The sequence below is a fragment of the Gasterosteus aculeatus genome, chromosome 10 (assembly GCF_964276395.1).
Source record: "Gasterosteus aculeatus chromosome 10, fGasAcu3.hap1.1, whole genome shotgun sequence".
In the NCBI taxonomy this organism is placed as follows: Eukaryota; Metazoa; Chordata; class Actinopteri; order Perciformes; family Gasterosteidae; genus Gasterosteus; species Gasterosteus aculeatus.
The window spans coordinates 1,577,353-1,593,301 of record NC_135697.1 but is presented as its reverse complement, the minus strand read 5'-3'; the positions used below and the strand labels follow the sequence as shown (position 1 = coordinate 1,593,301).

General features: G+C 40.3%; 1 protein-coding gene across 1 annotated transcript in view; it reads right to left on the bottom strand.

Annotated features, from left to right (window-relative positions):
• The window catches only part of thsd7aa (thrombospondin, type I, domain containing 7Aa), a 108,419-nt gene extending 93,178 nt beyond the window's left edge, over window positions 1-15,241 (bottom strand). The window contains exon 1 of the mRNA XM_078080685.1: window positions 14,646-15,241. Within this exon, the coding sequence (XP_077936811.1) occupies window positions 14,646-14,799 (154 nt within the window). The 5' untranslated portion in view covers window positions 14,800-15,241. The remainder of the gene's footprint in view (window positions 1-14,645) is intronic.
• Between the last annotated feature and the right edge of the window lie 708 nt (window positions 15,242-15,949).

Below are 15,949 nucleotides of genomic sequence, written 5' to 3'. Positions count from 1 at the left end.
AAGCCCTTAGACTGCAGCTTATTCCATCCCACATTATTAACCATTATTCATCTCGCCCTTATCAGCTAACTTCCTTTATTATTTTAGATTTCAATATCAATTTGTTGTTTCTTATGCTTTGAACATCTGAAAGTAAAAGTGAAAAACAGCATAAATTGATTTGGTGTAGTACAGGGTATGGACTGTACTATTAACTACACACTGACTACACAGCATAATAAAAGAGGTTGCAGCTGCTGTGTACTAATAGACATGAATGACACATTTATAGATAAGGCCCTTGCAAATATGAGTTGAGATAATGAGATAAGAAAGAAAGAGGCACTCTGGGAAAACAAGAGTGAACCCCTTCTGCTGCGCCATCTCCATCCGATCATGCTAATTGCATTAAAAAGAGCAGATGGGGTACAGGTGCACCAAAGGGGCTTTATTGAGGTGGGGGTGGGGGGGGGGCGGCGAAGATGGTGGGATGGAAAGGGTGTTGATTAGCCGACATAGACTCACTGGGATCTTGCCTTCAATGTGTTGTCAACAATATATTTTGCGTCATCCCTCAGTGTAAAGTGTTTCTCACTTATAGAAATAGGGCAAAGGGTGTGGGTAGGGAGATGATTTATTTTCTTAGTTGGTTACAGCATTCTCAATTCTTTGGCAGACCACAAACATGATGCAAAATCCATTTCTCTTTGTTTTTAACATAAATACAAAATACACAGAAACAAAAATATACAGAATGCCTACTCCATTTCCCTGGGTCTGTCTCAACACAGCCGAGAGACTTTTAAACTCAAAACGTGGTCGACGTGGTGCAGGGGTAGAGAGGGTGCGCTGGGAACTGCAAGGTTGGTAGTTTGAGCCCCGGCTGCTCCATGTCCCATGTCGAAGCGTCCCTGATCAAGACACCTAACCCCTAATTGCTCCCTGAGCAAAAATGTAAAAAGCCACGGGTTAAAAATGCAATGTAAGGCGCTTTGGATAAAAGCGTCAGATAAATTACATGTAATGTAATAATGTAATGTAAAAACAACCAGGTTACCTGTGAACAAGTTTATTCTAAAAGTAAAGTGTAAGAGGCAGAAATGTTCACAAGCCAAATGGATACGTCTAAAATTGTTATATTTAAAGAGGTTATTTACCGGATGTAAGTAAGGGGTATACCTTTCTGTTAACGGACTTAAACGTTTAATTCATCCTTTAATAACTTGATGTGGAATTGTTTATAGAAAAATTGTTTACACTTTATATTACGGTCCTTGTAATAACCATTAATTAATAGGTAAAAAGGCCCTTGTAAGTCCCATGCAACTGTTAACAAGGGCATAGTTAACTTATAATTGATGAGCAATAAAGTAGATTAATTATATTAATTATTAAAATATATTAATTAATATCAATAAGCAAACAAAAAAAGATTAATAAAGGCATAGGAAAGATGCTTATAAATGTGTTATAGCCTGCTATTAATTGTATTATAATGCCATTATTAACACTTATATAGGCTTATAAATGTTAATAAGCATCTTGTAAGGACTTAAAAGGACCTTATTACCTATTAATGAATTATTATTTCAAGGACCTTAATATAAAGCGTTACCGAAAAACCTCTTTCCTGGTCTTATGGTGATAAATTGTGTTTTCTGACTTGCTATTAGGGATACAGGGTTTGAGTCAATTGGAACCCTTTTCCTGATATAAGCAATGAGGGACACCAGCTGTCGCTCATTAACCATTTTGCGTGACACGTGAGCACCCTGAAAGTGTGTCAATGTTAAAATATGCAAAGTCGGCGTAACCTGGCACGGGAGCACCACGATATCCCGTTTTGAAGTGAGGAACGTAACGAGCCTCCGCCGTTTGTGCATATCCTGTGGGTTATACAGTATTTGATATTATGCCATTTTAAATTCATCTTCTAGCACTTGGTTGTTTTTTAGCTGCACTTGGATAGGGTGTATACAGTTACTTAACTTGCACTACAATGATAGTAATAATTTAATGAATAATTTTATGAGTGTGTGCGTCTGAGTGTAGCATAGAAAACAAGTTTTGACGTTAAAACAAATCCTGTTAAATTTTCTAATTTGTATTTTTCTTTATTTTTTATAAATTATTATGTTCATGTACAACCTGTACTTTCTGAAGTATTTTTGAAATGTGAATTTGCAGTTCTGTTTCAGAATAAAGGGTTGGAAATTAAAGCCTTTTAATGCTGTTTTTTTTGTCCGATTAATCGATTATCAAAATAATCATGTTATTTAAAAAAATGTTATTTTACTCCCTAGAGTGTCTTTCTGTTCAATTTTTTTTCTCTCCCCAAATTACAGAAGGGAAGACTGGATGGGAAGGCTTGAGATTTTCTGCAGGGAGGATCACAATCTTAAGGGCCACTCTGCTGGCCGTGTTCTGCTTGGCAATGGTTTCCTGATGGGAGGAGCTAGATCACTCGCCACTTTCCAGCCGATCTGATTGGAGCCTCCAAGAAGAATAAAGACAGGACTTCTGGGACTGTCTGCCTCTCTCGGCAGGGCCTGCTGCACCAGCCTCCCCTTAACTGAAACTGTGCTGAACTTGTGTCGCTGAATTAAACTTTTTGGAAAATTTGTGCATTGCCACAGTTTTTGTTGCCAACCTTGAGCCAGGTAATAACAGTATCGAGTATCTTTTCTGAAATTGTGACACCAGACTTCTAAAAACATTCTATTTGGTAAACTGCTATTGATCAGCAACAGTGCTGGGGGGTTATGGAAATCATTTTGAAAAAGGTCTTCAGGCAAAAATCAGGAAACATTTATTGTGAGGTCTCAACCCCAGCGTGGCGGCAGGAGGCCACAAGGGGGCGCCGAAGAACGCGTCCTCCGGAGCCAATCACCAGAATTCTGAACACCTGCGAGGGAGGATGCGTCCTCCGGAGCCATTTACCGGAATTCGGAACACCCACGAGAGAGGAGACCTACGCAGTGAGCGAGTTGTGAGGTATTGCAAGTACGCTTCTCTCTTGCTGAACCCTGTTTCTCTGCCCCTGAATTCCTATAGAACCAGTGAGCTTACGTGTATCGACCTTCCACCTTCTCTCGACTACGAACCTGCTTATTCCCTGGATCAGATCCGTATTTTGCCATCCCGTGTCTCCGAACCACTGCCTGTCGGATTCCCCGTATTGCCTTGTCCCTTGAGTCTACAGTTGCCTGTCGTCCTAAATAAACATTTAGAGCTCTGCTCTTGGGTCTGAGTCTGTCTCCAGAGTCCATTCATTACAGAATACCCCACCATATTCATATGGACCCAGCGGAGCTCCAACATCGACTCACCCAGCAGGAGGAACGGTTGAAGAGCTATGCCAGCTCCTACGCCAGTCCGCCACACCAGCGGTCCAACCCGCTGTTAGTTTTGCCTCCGCCGGACCCGCCCCGATGGCTATGCCGGACAAATATGACTGGGGTTCGTCATGCAAAATGAATGCAAAATGAATGAAAAAGAAAACTGCTTCCAATTGGACGTTTTGCTACATTCCAGCTAATGTACAGGTCTGCTCTCTGTTCTGTTGTCTGTCTCTACTCTTGAGAGAACTTTCTTTGAGGCTGCCGCTGCAGGACATGTGCAGGATTCCTTCCACCTTGTTCTCCCTCTGGTGGTTAGCTGACTTAGTTGAGGAAGTGCAATATTTGATATGTAGCAGAGCACACAGCCAAAATCGTGATCGGGATAAAAATGTGATTATTTTGCAGCCCTAGGGTCAGGTATATTTTAATGCTTTATAAATAATCTGAGACTGATGAGCAGGTTAATGCCGTGCAAATCTATCTATTTTGTGTTTATGTGTTTTCAACAGCATGTTCTTAAAACATAGTTGTCATTTATCCAACATATTACTCTTGAAATGGCTGGCTAATTTATCAGAGATTACATAAGGTTTGGCAAAATATCAGGGGTCAGCAAGGTTAATTCACACAACTATTTTGTCTAATGCTTTAGAGATGAAGTCTATTTGGGCGAATTGGGTCAGAGAGGTTTGTCATTTTCTAAATGGTGTGTCGCTTTGGAAAAACTGTCTTGATTGTACCTTTGGGGATTTTCTTTCTATAATCACAACCAGTTTTAATGAAAATGTGTCGGCTAAAATCGCTAAGGTAAAGGGTAATTATCTTGGTTATAGTTTGAAGAAACCTAAATAGACAATAAACGCCATTCAACAGTGTAAAGCAAACTCCAGCCCGCCGGGGATGGTTCGGTGCAGACCGCCACCCCCGTCGACCATACCGTTTGCCAGTCGGACCATCAGGGGCCGCCACCCCCCCTCATCCCCATTGACCGTAATGAGTTTGAGACCCTTGCTGTAAGGCTTTGTTGCCATCCAACCTCCTTCCCATGGGGATCTGTGGATGTGCACCAACATAACGCTACTTCCACGTTCCCTCGTGACTAAGACTGACTGACAAAATGTTAAAGAATGATTCCTTTCATGTTGAGCGTTCATTTTTTCTTGAGATTACAGCTCTTCACACGGACTAACATGTCAGTGTAAGTGTGTTATGTGTAAGGGAGACACGGTGATCCATTAAACCAGCGTGGCTAACTAAGAGGCCTCTAATGCATTTACTATAAATGCCATTTTAAATTCATCTCATAGCACTTAGAACTGGTGTGGGCCTGGGGAATCAGACTGTTTAATTAAAACAAAGCATTCGATGACCCACGGCGGGTGTTGACGCAATGTGATTTCTGCTCAGGGCTCTAAATGTCAAAGTGAAGAAATTCAATGAACTTGCTTAATTTCTCATTTCCCTTTCCCTTGTTCTGAAAATGGTCAAAGACAAGTTAAAGTGGTTGTGAAAGTTGAAAACCATCCGAGCTAAATAGCCGCAGCTTATTTTTTACTGGAATAACATTGTTCAGGATATGCTATGACATCCTGCAGGGTCATTGTAGCTTACATTACTGGCATTTTTACTCCCTGATCTCATGTCCCATTGTGGCTCTTAAGGCAAAAACACTTGGTTAAGGTTAGGTGGCATGCAGCGACCCCCTTATGCATCAAGATTCCGCCAATGGATTGGTTCTTCTGGTGTGTCCTGGTCTTTAGAAAGAAGCTTGGAGTTTTTGATTGTAAGAATAAGCCGAGACTGTTTGTTTACATTGCATGTCCTATAAACAAATACCAGCGTCGGAAATATGGACATACAAGGGCAAAATTGCCCCCAAAAAATAAAATTGTCCCTCCAATGGCAAAAAATGCCCCCATAATTTCCTCTAACAATATTTACAATTTAGTTAACCTGTGAAAAACGTCGTAGCCGTAATCACCCAGTCCATTTGCCATAGAACATACCCTCGCCTACGGTGAGGGATATCTATTCAACTAGCTATAACGGCTTGCTAGCTAGCTAATGTTAGCGAGTGCAGTCTGAGAGATTTTTCCTCTCTTCTCATAAGTTACTCCCCTGATGTGGTTAACAGTCAATCAATTTGGGTAGAATACAATTGGTTGAGACTGCAATTAACTGGGGGTTTCAAGGTTAAAATGTTTTGTTCTTTGTTTTTACAGAAGCATGAAGTAATCGACTCAATAACAGAGTGCCAGTAGAAGATGTGAATCGGATCAGAAGATAGTGTTCAATCTAACAAATTACTTTCAGGAATTAAATTGTACTTATAATGGCTCTTATCTATAGCAAGTTGTAAATCGGCTTATTTAATGAAATTGCATGTTCTTGCTTCTTGTTCTTCTGAGTTTGTATCCTTATGGTTGAAATGCACTTATTGTAAGTCGCTTTAGATAAAAGCGTCAGCTAAATGACATGTAACATAAAAACAACTTTCCCGATATTTATCTCAAATGGAGTAAAAGAAGAAAAAAAACTACAGCTACAGATTGACCAGAAAAAAGGCTTTTGGGCGCCCTTCTCACACTCTGAATGTAGCAAACACCTAACTACTAAATAAGCTCTTTGTCAGCCAATGCCACTCTATTAATCAAACAACCAATGCCTACATTTTCTGAGGAAATGTTTGAAGGCTGATTTAATTGATCAAAGCAAATTAACTTAATTTGAAAGATGTGCCTTAATTTCATAAATTTGCCAATCATTTTGGCTTCATGAAGACTCTTCCACATCCAGTGTGATCAATTGATATTGCTCTTGTTTTTCAGGAAACGCCAACTTTTCATCTCACTTAAACAATCTGATGATCTATAAGTGAGAAGTATATGGAGTGGCACTGCTGTGACACAGTGCTAGTACACATTTCGTACAATGACTTGGGACAGTAATTTAACCTCTCATTCATAAGGGAGATTGTGTCTCCTCTATTTAGTTTTACTGCTGGAGGATAATTTATTAACGGGCGAGGATGTCCCCTTCGACCGTGAATAAGAAAGCTCACTCGCTGGGCTCTGACAGTGTTTTGACTTCAGTGGCCTCCTCAGGGCCTCATTAGACCGAGAATGACTGTGTTTGCGTTTTCTAGGGAGCTGCTGCCTGTGAGACCTGATGAATAATACAGTGATGACTACGGGAGAGGTGCAGCTGTTTATGCAAATTTTGATTTTGTTTGCTGGAATATGGAGGAATTATTTGACATATCAGAGAATATATATTTCTATCTCACTCTTTATCCCTTTTAATTAAACTAATTAAATTAAAATTAAATTAAATTCAAAACAAGAGTATGAACTCCCTGGAGGTTGTAATAAAGTATTCAGTACCCAGCTAAAGTGTTGGCTGTATATAGAAATAGAGTTTAGCTCATAATGAAGAATATGTACAGTTTGCCCTGATAGTGACAAGGAAAGGTCATGTGGTCAAATAATTAGAAAAGTTGGTCCCCATGAGAGTATAAACACAACCAGTAAATCAAATATCAATCTGACAATGATCATATTATTAGAAGTCATGGTGTAGAAAGCTGACCTCTGTCCTGATAGTGACAATTTAGGAAACTCCAAAACACCGCAAGCTAGAAAGGGAACATCCTCTTGCTCCTATTTAAACATTGAGGTGTCTCTTAAAACATTATTACTTATCCTTTCTGGACCACAAATAATCACCACAAATTAAAGAGAATTGAGGTTGAAAGGTTACGAATTGCGTTGTGGTAAAAGAAGAAACAAACATCTGGTTAATTTCCATAGTTTGAATCCTGAGTGTCTTGCTTCTTTATTACCATAATGCACCTTTCGGCAAATGAGACTTCAATATCAGTAGAGAATTTAATGGAAATCCAAGGAGGTTTTTGGTCTTTGTAGATTGAAGTATTTGTTGAAGTAGGAAAGGGACAACCTTTAGTCCTACTGCAACTTTGCTGGGAAGATATAGCCAATGTGCTATCTTTTCCTCTGAATGGGTCGAGATATTTTATGATTTTCTGTTGGCATAAAAATCATCAATAGTTTGTTTTACTTCCCTCTTACTCTTTTTCAGCGTGCTATTAATTGGCTAGCTACGCAATTCTGACTGCCAGAGGTAAATCTCTGCCTGTGTCAGCCTCCTGGCTATTTATACCACATTGCACAGAACTGAACTAGTACAAATACCCAGCACATTAGTGTGAGTGTCACCAAGCTTCTGCCAGCATATCGTCACAGCGTAGAAATAATATTAAGAATAACACTATGTCCATGTCTGATGGCCTGCATTTCCATTCCAACGTCAATATATGGCTGAGCCACATTACCACAAACAATATGTTTGGCTTTCCAACATCAACCCAAATTAAATGGTTTGTGATGGACACTTCTCTACAGACAAAACTGTCTAAAAAACAAAGTTGGCCAGTACACTTTTTTGGGTGTGGATCGAGGAAATGTCTAACGTTGACACCTTGAGACCATATTAATTAGTTATTTAACAACCTCTAACCAAAACAAACAAGAGTAAAAAAAACAGTATGCTTTTTTTAATACATTAATACATTTTTTCCGTATATGATAGTTCACCTGTTGATGAATTCAGTATCATGTGAATGTGCCATGTTGCCATTTCATCTGAATAATGTCTGGTCGAAGAAAGATGGACGAAATAAGGCTTCAGGCAAAGCCAGCAGTTGGAAGTTGGTGACTGTTGAGCCAACGTAACCTGAATCAATTGTTGTGGCCATGATCAAGCTGCAATTGAAGGGGGACACAGCAGGACAGGGGGCACAACTCAGCAGGATGTTTTTCTGACATTGAAAGTTTAATATCAAGACGTCAGGCATATTAACTGCTCAGAAAACTATTTTTGTTGCTGCTGTTTGCATTCCTGATGCAAAGTATAAACATGCACTACAGGAATAAACTTCTGTTTTTGCTTTTCATGTTTTCCTTCTGTTAGAAATGGGCAACAACTGAATTTCATTGTGCATCCCTGGGTTGTATGATAAAATTGAACTATCATGTATCCTTGGCCTAAGGTTTAGCTGAAGGTGAGTGCTAATGGGCTATGGCATGGAGATGAAAAAGCAGGTTGGTGAAAAGCTCATTATGCTGCTTAGGCCAATCCCAAGGCACGTTTCCTAGGGCTAATCAAGCTGCATAGGGTGTATGGAGAAGTCAAAGGGAAACAAGGGTTTATCCAAGAGCAGGAACACATCTCTAATCACTATAATGTGGTTACTTGGACTACTATTGCACCAACATACCAAGGTTGCTCTGCTTTCAACCTCGCTGCCTCTTGTCCATTGTTATCTTTCTTTTCGTGATTAGATCTTCCATTTTATGGTGAAGACAATGCAATAGCTTTGATGGCTAACACATAATGGATTTGAATAAGTCTGAAGACTAATTATAGAGAATATAGTGATTAACGATTTAGACAATAAAACAATCAACTGAACCTACACCTTTATTATCTAAGTTCAACCACCTACTCATTGGTCGTCCACCATCAGAATAATTGCCTACTGGAACACACAGGTATAGCATAGCTACAGTGTGTTTAATGCTCCAAATTATAGACAGGCAATTATTCAAGCGATTTACCCAAGAGATGGCCTTACTGTTATATAATATAGATGACATTACTTGAAGGAAATTCAGTTGAGACTATTATTTACTTTACATTATTTATCATCGCCACAAAATGTATGTGTATGATTAAAGTCCCAAGACGATGATGCCTAAAGATTTCATTGAGTACCCTGACAATTTCTCTAATACCACAGTAGGGCCAAATGTCAGTCTTCTCTAAGCCTTAACCCTGAAATGCAGACTGGACAATCATAGCGTAGCATCAGACAGATTTGACAGTGCTCCGACAACTATGCGGCTCTGCTACAGACTCTAATGTAATCATTTCAGATCTTCTTTTTTATACTGGCTCTGTGGGTTTGGTGCAAGTTACGGTCTAACAAAAATGTTTCTATTTGAAAACTGGTACAATGATTAGCAGAGTATGTTAGCACATCATTAACCAGTGTTGCTGCAAGGTAGCTCCAATAGCTTTATAGAGTAACAGTCTGGGGTGGCACATAACACCACATAACAGTAAATTTATCCATGATCACTATGATCCATGGTAAGATGTTTAAAAGGTAATGGTCACATTTGTAATAAATTTGCTATGGATATTCATGGTTACAGAGCATGGCCGCTATTTATTTCTTCCTGACAGTTTTGATATTTCCAGCCATTTGGATGTCTTGTATACATGCACATTCAAACGATGCTTCAAATCTGCTGAGCTGAACGATGCCCATTGGATGAACCTTGTTTATTCAAAATCAATCGGTCATCCTCACAACTAACTTTTCTGTTTTAAACGCAAATCATAAAAAATCCAATTACTCTTTTGTTCGTCTGCTTGACACTTTTATGGATGTAATACACACAGCAGCCACTACTGGCTGCCAGCCACTCAAGACATTTCATTTTCTTAATGCGTGGCCAGTGTCAGCCCCAATACATCTGTAGACCCATTTATCAGTCCAACCTGTGTGTATTTGGTTGCGGGTGAAGTCACACCAGCATCAAACAAACCCCACTCCCATGTAATTACTCAGCCACCTCGTCCACTCCCTACAGGAGGAACACGGACAGAAACACTCCTCCCCCACTGTCAACTCTCTCACTAAGAGTAATGAGGCATGCACATACACACAGTCAGCTCAAAGCCCATCCCCATGTGTACGAGGATCAGTGTTGCTATAGCGGTTTGTGTGGGTGAGAAATAGCATAATTTAGCAAGGAAGTGGGTGGGAGATAAAATGCATTCAGCTTTTGTTAACTACCTTATTATGAATACATTTTTTAGCTGTCAAATAATAAAAAGCAGGAATTCAAATATGTTAATAATGATAGGGTTTACACGGCTGATGACAAAGACACAGCACTAAGTCCAGTGGAGAGGTGGTATGTAAGTATGAGTTGCACACAAACTCGATGGCCTGCCGGGCAAAATTGAACAACTTGATGCAGTTTCTTCAAGCCCACGCAGTTTAATGGCTGCAATTTGGCACTTGATGAATCCCAGGGAAAACAGAAATAATCCCTTCGCATCTCCCCACCCCACCTCCACCTCCTTCTGCACAAGCCAATCTCACACTCAAGGGTGTGTTCAACACAAGAAACGCCCTTTTATCACTTGATAAATCATTGCATTTTAAGAAAGCTAACATTTGAAAATCCCTAGAAAACATTGATAAGTTCAGCTATAAATACAAAGGTTACTGGCACCTTGAGTGTCAGTATTACTGTCACATTCACTTCACCTCAGTGGGAGTTTATTGAATTCACTGGTGTAAATGCCTGATTTACACACCCAACACTTGATCTGCTGAACTGGCCGTATTTCAACCTCTACTCCTGCCTCCTTTTTACTGTTGGTACCCTCTCGAGACCTCTCTCAGTTCTAAGGTTAAAGGTCGCTCTGAGAGAGGGAGAGGGTGGTGACAGTGTTTTGGGGCGGAGGGGGCCTTGGGGGGAGGCTGTGGGGACAGAGGAGGAAGAACAAAGAGTGGCTTATATTTCTTGAGGCAAAGGATTTTCCTTCTTTTGTGCACCACATTGACATTAGCATCTGCGGCAGAGGGCCTAAACAGAGCCACACATGGACACGGCAAAGACAGTTATTCTTTGTGTGTGTGTGTGTGTGTGTGTGTGTGTGTGTCTGTGTGTGTGAGGTTCAAAGCAGGCCTAAATAGCCTCCATTCATTGGGTATTTCTGAAGCTGACTGGGTCTTTACAGGGGATTTGTCCTATTAATCACCAGCACCCTTTACTGCGGCTTGTTTCTGCAAAGACTTCTGTTGTCCTGCACTGTACTCAAAATGGCAGGTCCTGTGATGTTCGCTGGTCATGGTGGTGGTAATAGTGAGTAGATTGAAGAGATCAATTAGGGCACTCTAAAAGTATACAGAAGCATAACTGTGATTTATATGTCTCTGAATACAAAATGATTTAACGTTTTGAAGACAAATTCATCAGGACAGAAATTGCAAAAAAGAGATTCTATAGCCAAACAGTGCCATTACGACTGAGGAAACAAGCCTAAACACAAATAGAATCATTATTTTATAAACATGACATTGATCAATAACCATTATTTAATTCAATGTAATATAATGATAAAATAAAGCAAACTCGACAATATGGCCCTATAGAACTAAATCATCAAGGCAGAACAACAGTTATGTTGTTTCATCTGCACACACAAGATGTGAAGCTGCCTTAGGAAATATATTCACTGTTCTGTTCAAGTATATTTTAAAGAAATCTCTTTGCCAAATAATGAAAGCAGGATCTGTAAACATTGATTGTTGTGTGAAAGTTTAAGAACTCTTCTGGTTGCTTGTAATAAAAGATGTAATGTCACTATGTCATTTTATCAATGAGATGTGGGGGGTTTTCTGTTTTGACTAAGATACTTTTCAGGGATATTCGTATTTATCAATATTCTAGTTTCGTCTTGCGATCTTTACTTATTTAAGTTTGAATGTTTTACGGACGTTAGTTATTGGCTACATTCTCTGCACCGGTCTCTCAACTAAGGGCCCCTAAAAAACTGCAGTGCTGGATTTTCGGATGAAAAAATGATGGGACAAGAAGATATTAACCTACCGCCATCCACCTCAGCCGGCATCTACTGCCAGCATGAGACATGAGGGGAAACGCATATTCAGTTCATCATCTGCTGATCACTTTTGCTGAGGATTAAACTGAGAAGCCACCCATGGTCAGCAGTGAAAACGATGATATTTCCCACCAGATACTACCAAGTATTTCACTACTGTGTTAGCCCCTCCACTATAGAGATTAGAGACACACCCTCCGCTTGTTAATGATATCTACCATTAATGCTATAAAAGATTAGCTGGGAACATGTCTTGATTTGATATTGAGTGATGAGTTTATTTTCACAAAGCTATCTAATTCATCAGTGATGAGAAATGTGACAAAGATGCTTTTTATAATTAAAGGCAACCAGAATCTACATCAGGTAAAGACAAAAATATTAAAACTACTATAATTTTCATGTTAATATAAGTAACTGCACACTGACTTATTTTAACAGCAGACCGTCTTTACTATTACATTACTATTAATATTAGTTTTGCAAATGTCAAAGATGGACAAAATCATCCTGCTAGAAACTGAGATAGCAATAGCACTGTCAAAATTGGTAAAGTATTTCCATATAGAAATAAAATAAATGTCAAACCCGTGTGTTCACTGTAATGTGACTGAACTCTCAGGATGTTGAGGTCTGAAGGTCTCAATACACTACCAAACAGCAAAATGTAAAATACCAAAATGCATGGACTAATAAAGTATGAAGTGAGTTAATTCCACCTCGAATATATATGTCAATCATGATACATCTGTGCACTGTGTGCGGAAAGATGAGGTCTTCATTTGCATACTTAAATTTAAATAATCTATTTTATCTATTAATTGAAAAATTAAAAAAGAAAAGAAAAAAAGAAAGATGTTTCACTGGAGACCATTCTCCAATCTAGCTGACTGATGAGAATCAACCAGCAACCTCCACTCAGAGAGGAACCTAATCCCGCAACCTTCTGTCCATGGCTTCAGTGATCCAAAGCACAGACAACACCAGCAGGTCCCCTGCCAAAAGACATTACGCACAGTGCTTAGAGATGAGAGATTACTCATCGCTACCAAATCCCACACATCGTGAAGGGGATTAATGTGATACACATTCATTGTTTCATTAATTCAACAGTTTTGGCTGTCGTGTTGAGCCGGTAGGGAAGGTTATTGAGGCCCTGGAAGGAAGGGCAGTAATATGAAAAAATATTACGTCAAAGACACACATGAATCACCATTCGTCTCACTAGCCTGGTTAGCTGGCCAAACTAGCATCATGGAGCCAAGTGCCGACACACTTAAGCCGAGAGGAGACACGGATAAACACGTCTATCCTGTATGTAGGTTAACTTTGTCTGGCCAATCTGCTCTGGTTTCTCTTCACATAATCTCCTTCCCTGCCTCAACACTGAGGGAGGTACAGCACATTATACCAGAGGATTTGGATTCATTTACAGTATGAGTAATAATGCTGGTAAACAACAATAATATCCTGAGGACAACAGATCACGATTGAAGGAGGAACAATAGACAAAGTTTAACTTATTTTATTTATTCAGATTACCTCGAATCAAGTTGATTATGGCCAATTAACCATAGAGTTTGACAATTATTTCTAAAGCTAATCACAACGCAAACATTGAATTACTTATTGTTACAACTTCCCTGCCCCAGGCTGAGCTGTTTTGTCAGCACTATATGCATTGATCAGCTTTCACAGATGGGGGACTTGCAGGATCCCAGTAAAACCAGTACATTGATCCAGCGGAACAGAGAGAAATTAGACAGAACTGAAAGAAAACATTGATCTCTAGCGGCATCCAGCTATGGGCACCCCCGTCCCCACCCTCCAACTCTCATCACTCGTCCCATTACATCATGCAATACATCAGCATTGTGTCCTTCCGAACATGTTCTGCTCTCTCGTTGTGTTAACGAGCCCGGACCAGTGAAAGGCTCCACCCAAAACAGCAACAAGCCCTGTATTAAACTGCAGAGCGGCCTTTACTGTAAAAATACTGCATTTACAACAAGCTGGTTTAGCTCTTCAACGTCCACTTCTCTGTAGCTTATGCGCAAATACAGCATGCTTGTATTTCACACATGCAGCTACAGGGTACAGAGCATTTCTCACAAATTCCACTTTATGTCAAGCAGTGATAAATTAATCAATAGAAACGCGGGGCAGCCGAGGAGTCCCAGCTGCCTCAGTCCAGAACGGGTGAAGCATTGCCGAAAGACAGCAGTCACATCTAACCCCCCAATCGGGGGTGGGAGGAGACATTCCCTCATAAACTGCAATAAATATGTTACCTCACCATACATCAGCCAGATGGCTCGAATACATCAATGTCTGCACAAGAAAAAAACCTTTGCTTGAAATTAAGAAGCCTTTCATTTACAAGATGGTTTAATGAAATCATAAAAAGTAGGGACTGCTATACATAGAAATAGATCAAAATGAACATGAAGAATACTTTGAGTAAGTTCTTTCCTGCACCACGTTACACAAGCATTTATTGCAAGTGTGGTAATGGATAGAACTTCCATCCAGCGACTCAGCCTCTGTTGGACACCTCCTCCATACCCCAGGAGGTGCAATAGTAAAGAGGGTGGACCGTACCTGTTTGCCAGATGTACAGGGGTTGAGTTTCCATTGCGGTTTGTGCATCCATCTCCCATATGGAGAGGAAGAGCAGCGCTGTCCTCCAGAGAGAGGGGAGCTGTGCCTCTTTCGAGAGCCCCAGCGTCCCCACAGCTCTGCTGGCTAGCGCCATGGCCACCGCACAGCAAATACCGTAGCTCCCAATGCAGTCAAGGGGGAAAACACAAGCCGGGCCCGAGATAGGGAGCGAGAATGGAGTGCCTGTTGTCTGCTTCTGCTTTTCTCCTTTGTCTACCCCAATGCGTCCAAGTATAAGTAATCCAAGTAAAACAGAGCTAAGGTCTGCTCTTACCCGTTCACTTTCTCTTTTTCACCCTTAGTGAGCGAGAACGGGGCTGGCAAAAAATAAAACCGGGAACAATAGATCCCTAAGCCCAGCCTGCTGCTGTATGATTCTCTCTCGCTCGCTCTCGCTCTCTCTCTCTCGCTCGCTCTCGCTCTCTCTCTCTCTCTCTCTCTCGCGCTCCCTCGCTCTGTCTCTCACTCTCCCTCGCTCTGTCTCTCACATGTACATGCGGGCGCCCTTCATATGCAACCTATCCTCCTTCCCTCTCACTTGTCGTAGTGAAGCTGTTCTTTTACTCTAATCAAGGTAGACGGCTGGATCGGTTTGTTGGTAAAACGGAGAACACAAATGGCTTAAAATAGACAATAAGTCTACTTAAAAAAACATATCTTCATTGCTAGGAAGTAAAACGGTGATTCCTCACGGTATTCAGATGCTTTACTTATGTGCTAATACGCACTGTGAAAATACTCCACTGCTGGTAAACGTAGGAAATATTGACAACAACATTTACTTAAAGTATGAAAAATGTTTTGAATATAATTTTGAATGTTTGAGTATGATAAAATCACCTACAGCTGGTTGTCAATAAAAAAGTACCAAGTGGATCCCACTTTGTCCCCCATTATGTCATTTCCTCGCTATCATCAATGTGGTAAGGCAAGGCAAGGCAATTTTATTTGCATAGCACATTTCATCCACAGGGCAGATAAAAGGGGTTCACATAAAACCATCAAAAACATCCAAACATGAAGCAAGGATATATAAAGGAGGTAGGGACTCAGATATGTGGAGCAGGAAAATTAAACGCTATTTCTCCACGTTAAGTTTTGGGTACGGTAGCCATGTCCCAGACGACCTAAGGGTTTGCGGCGATTCATATGGTATCAGCAGATTAGAAATGTACTTAGGCCCTAAACCATTCAGTGCTTTATAAACAGACAGCACGATTTTGAAGTCAATTCTTTGTTTGACA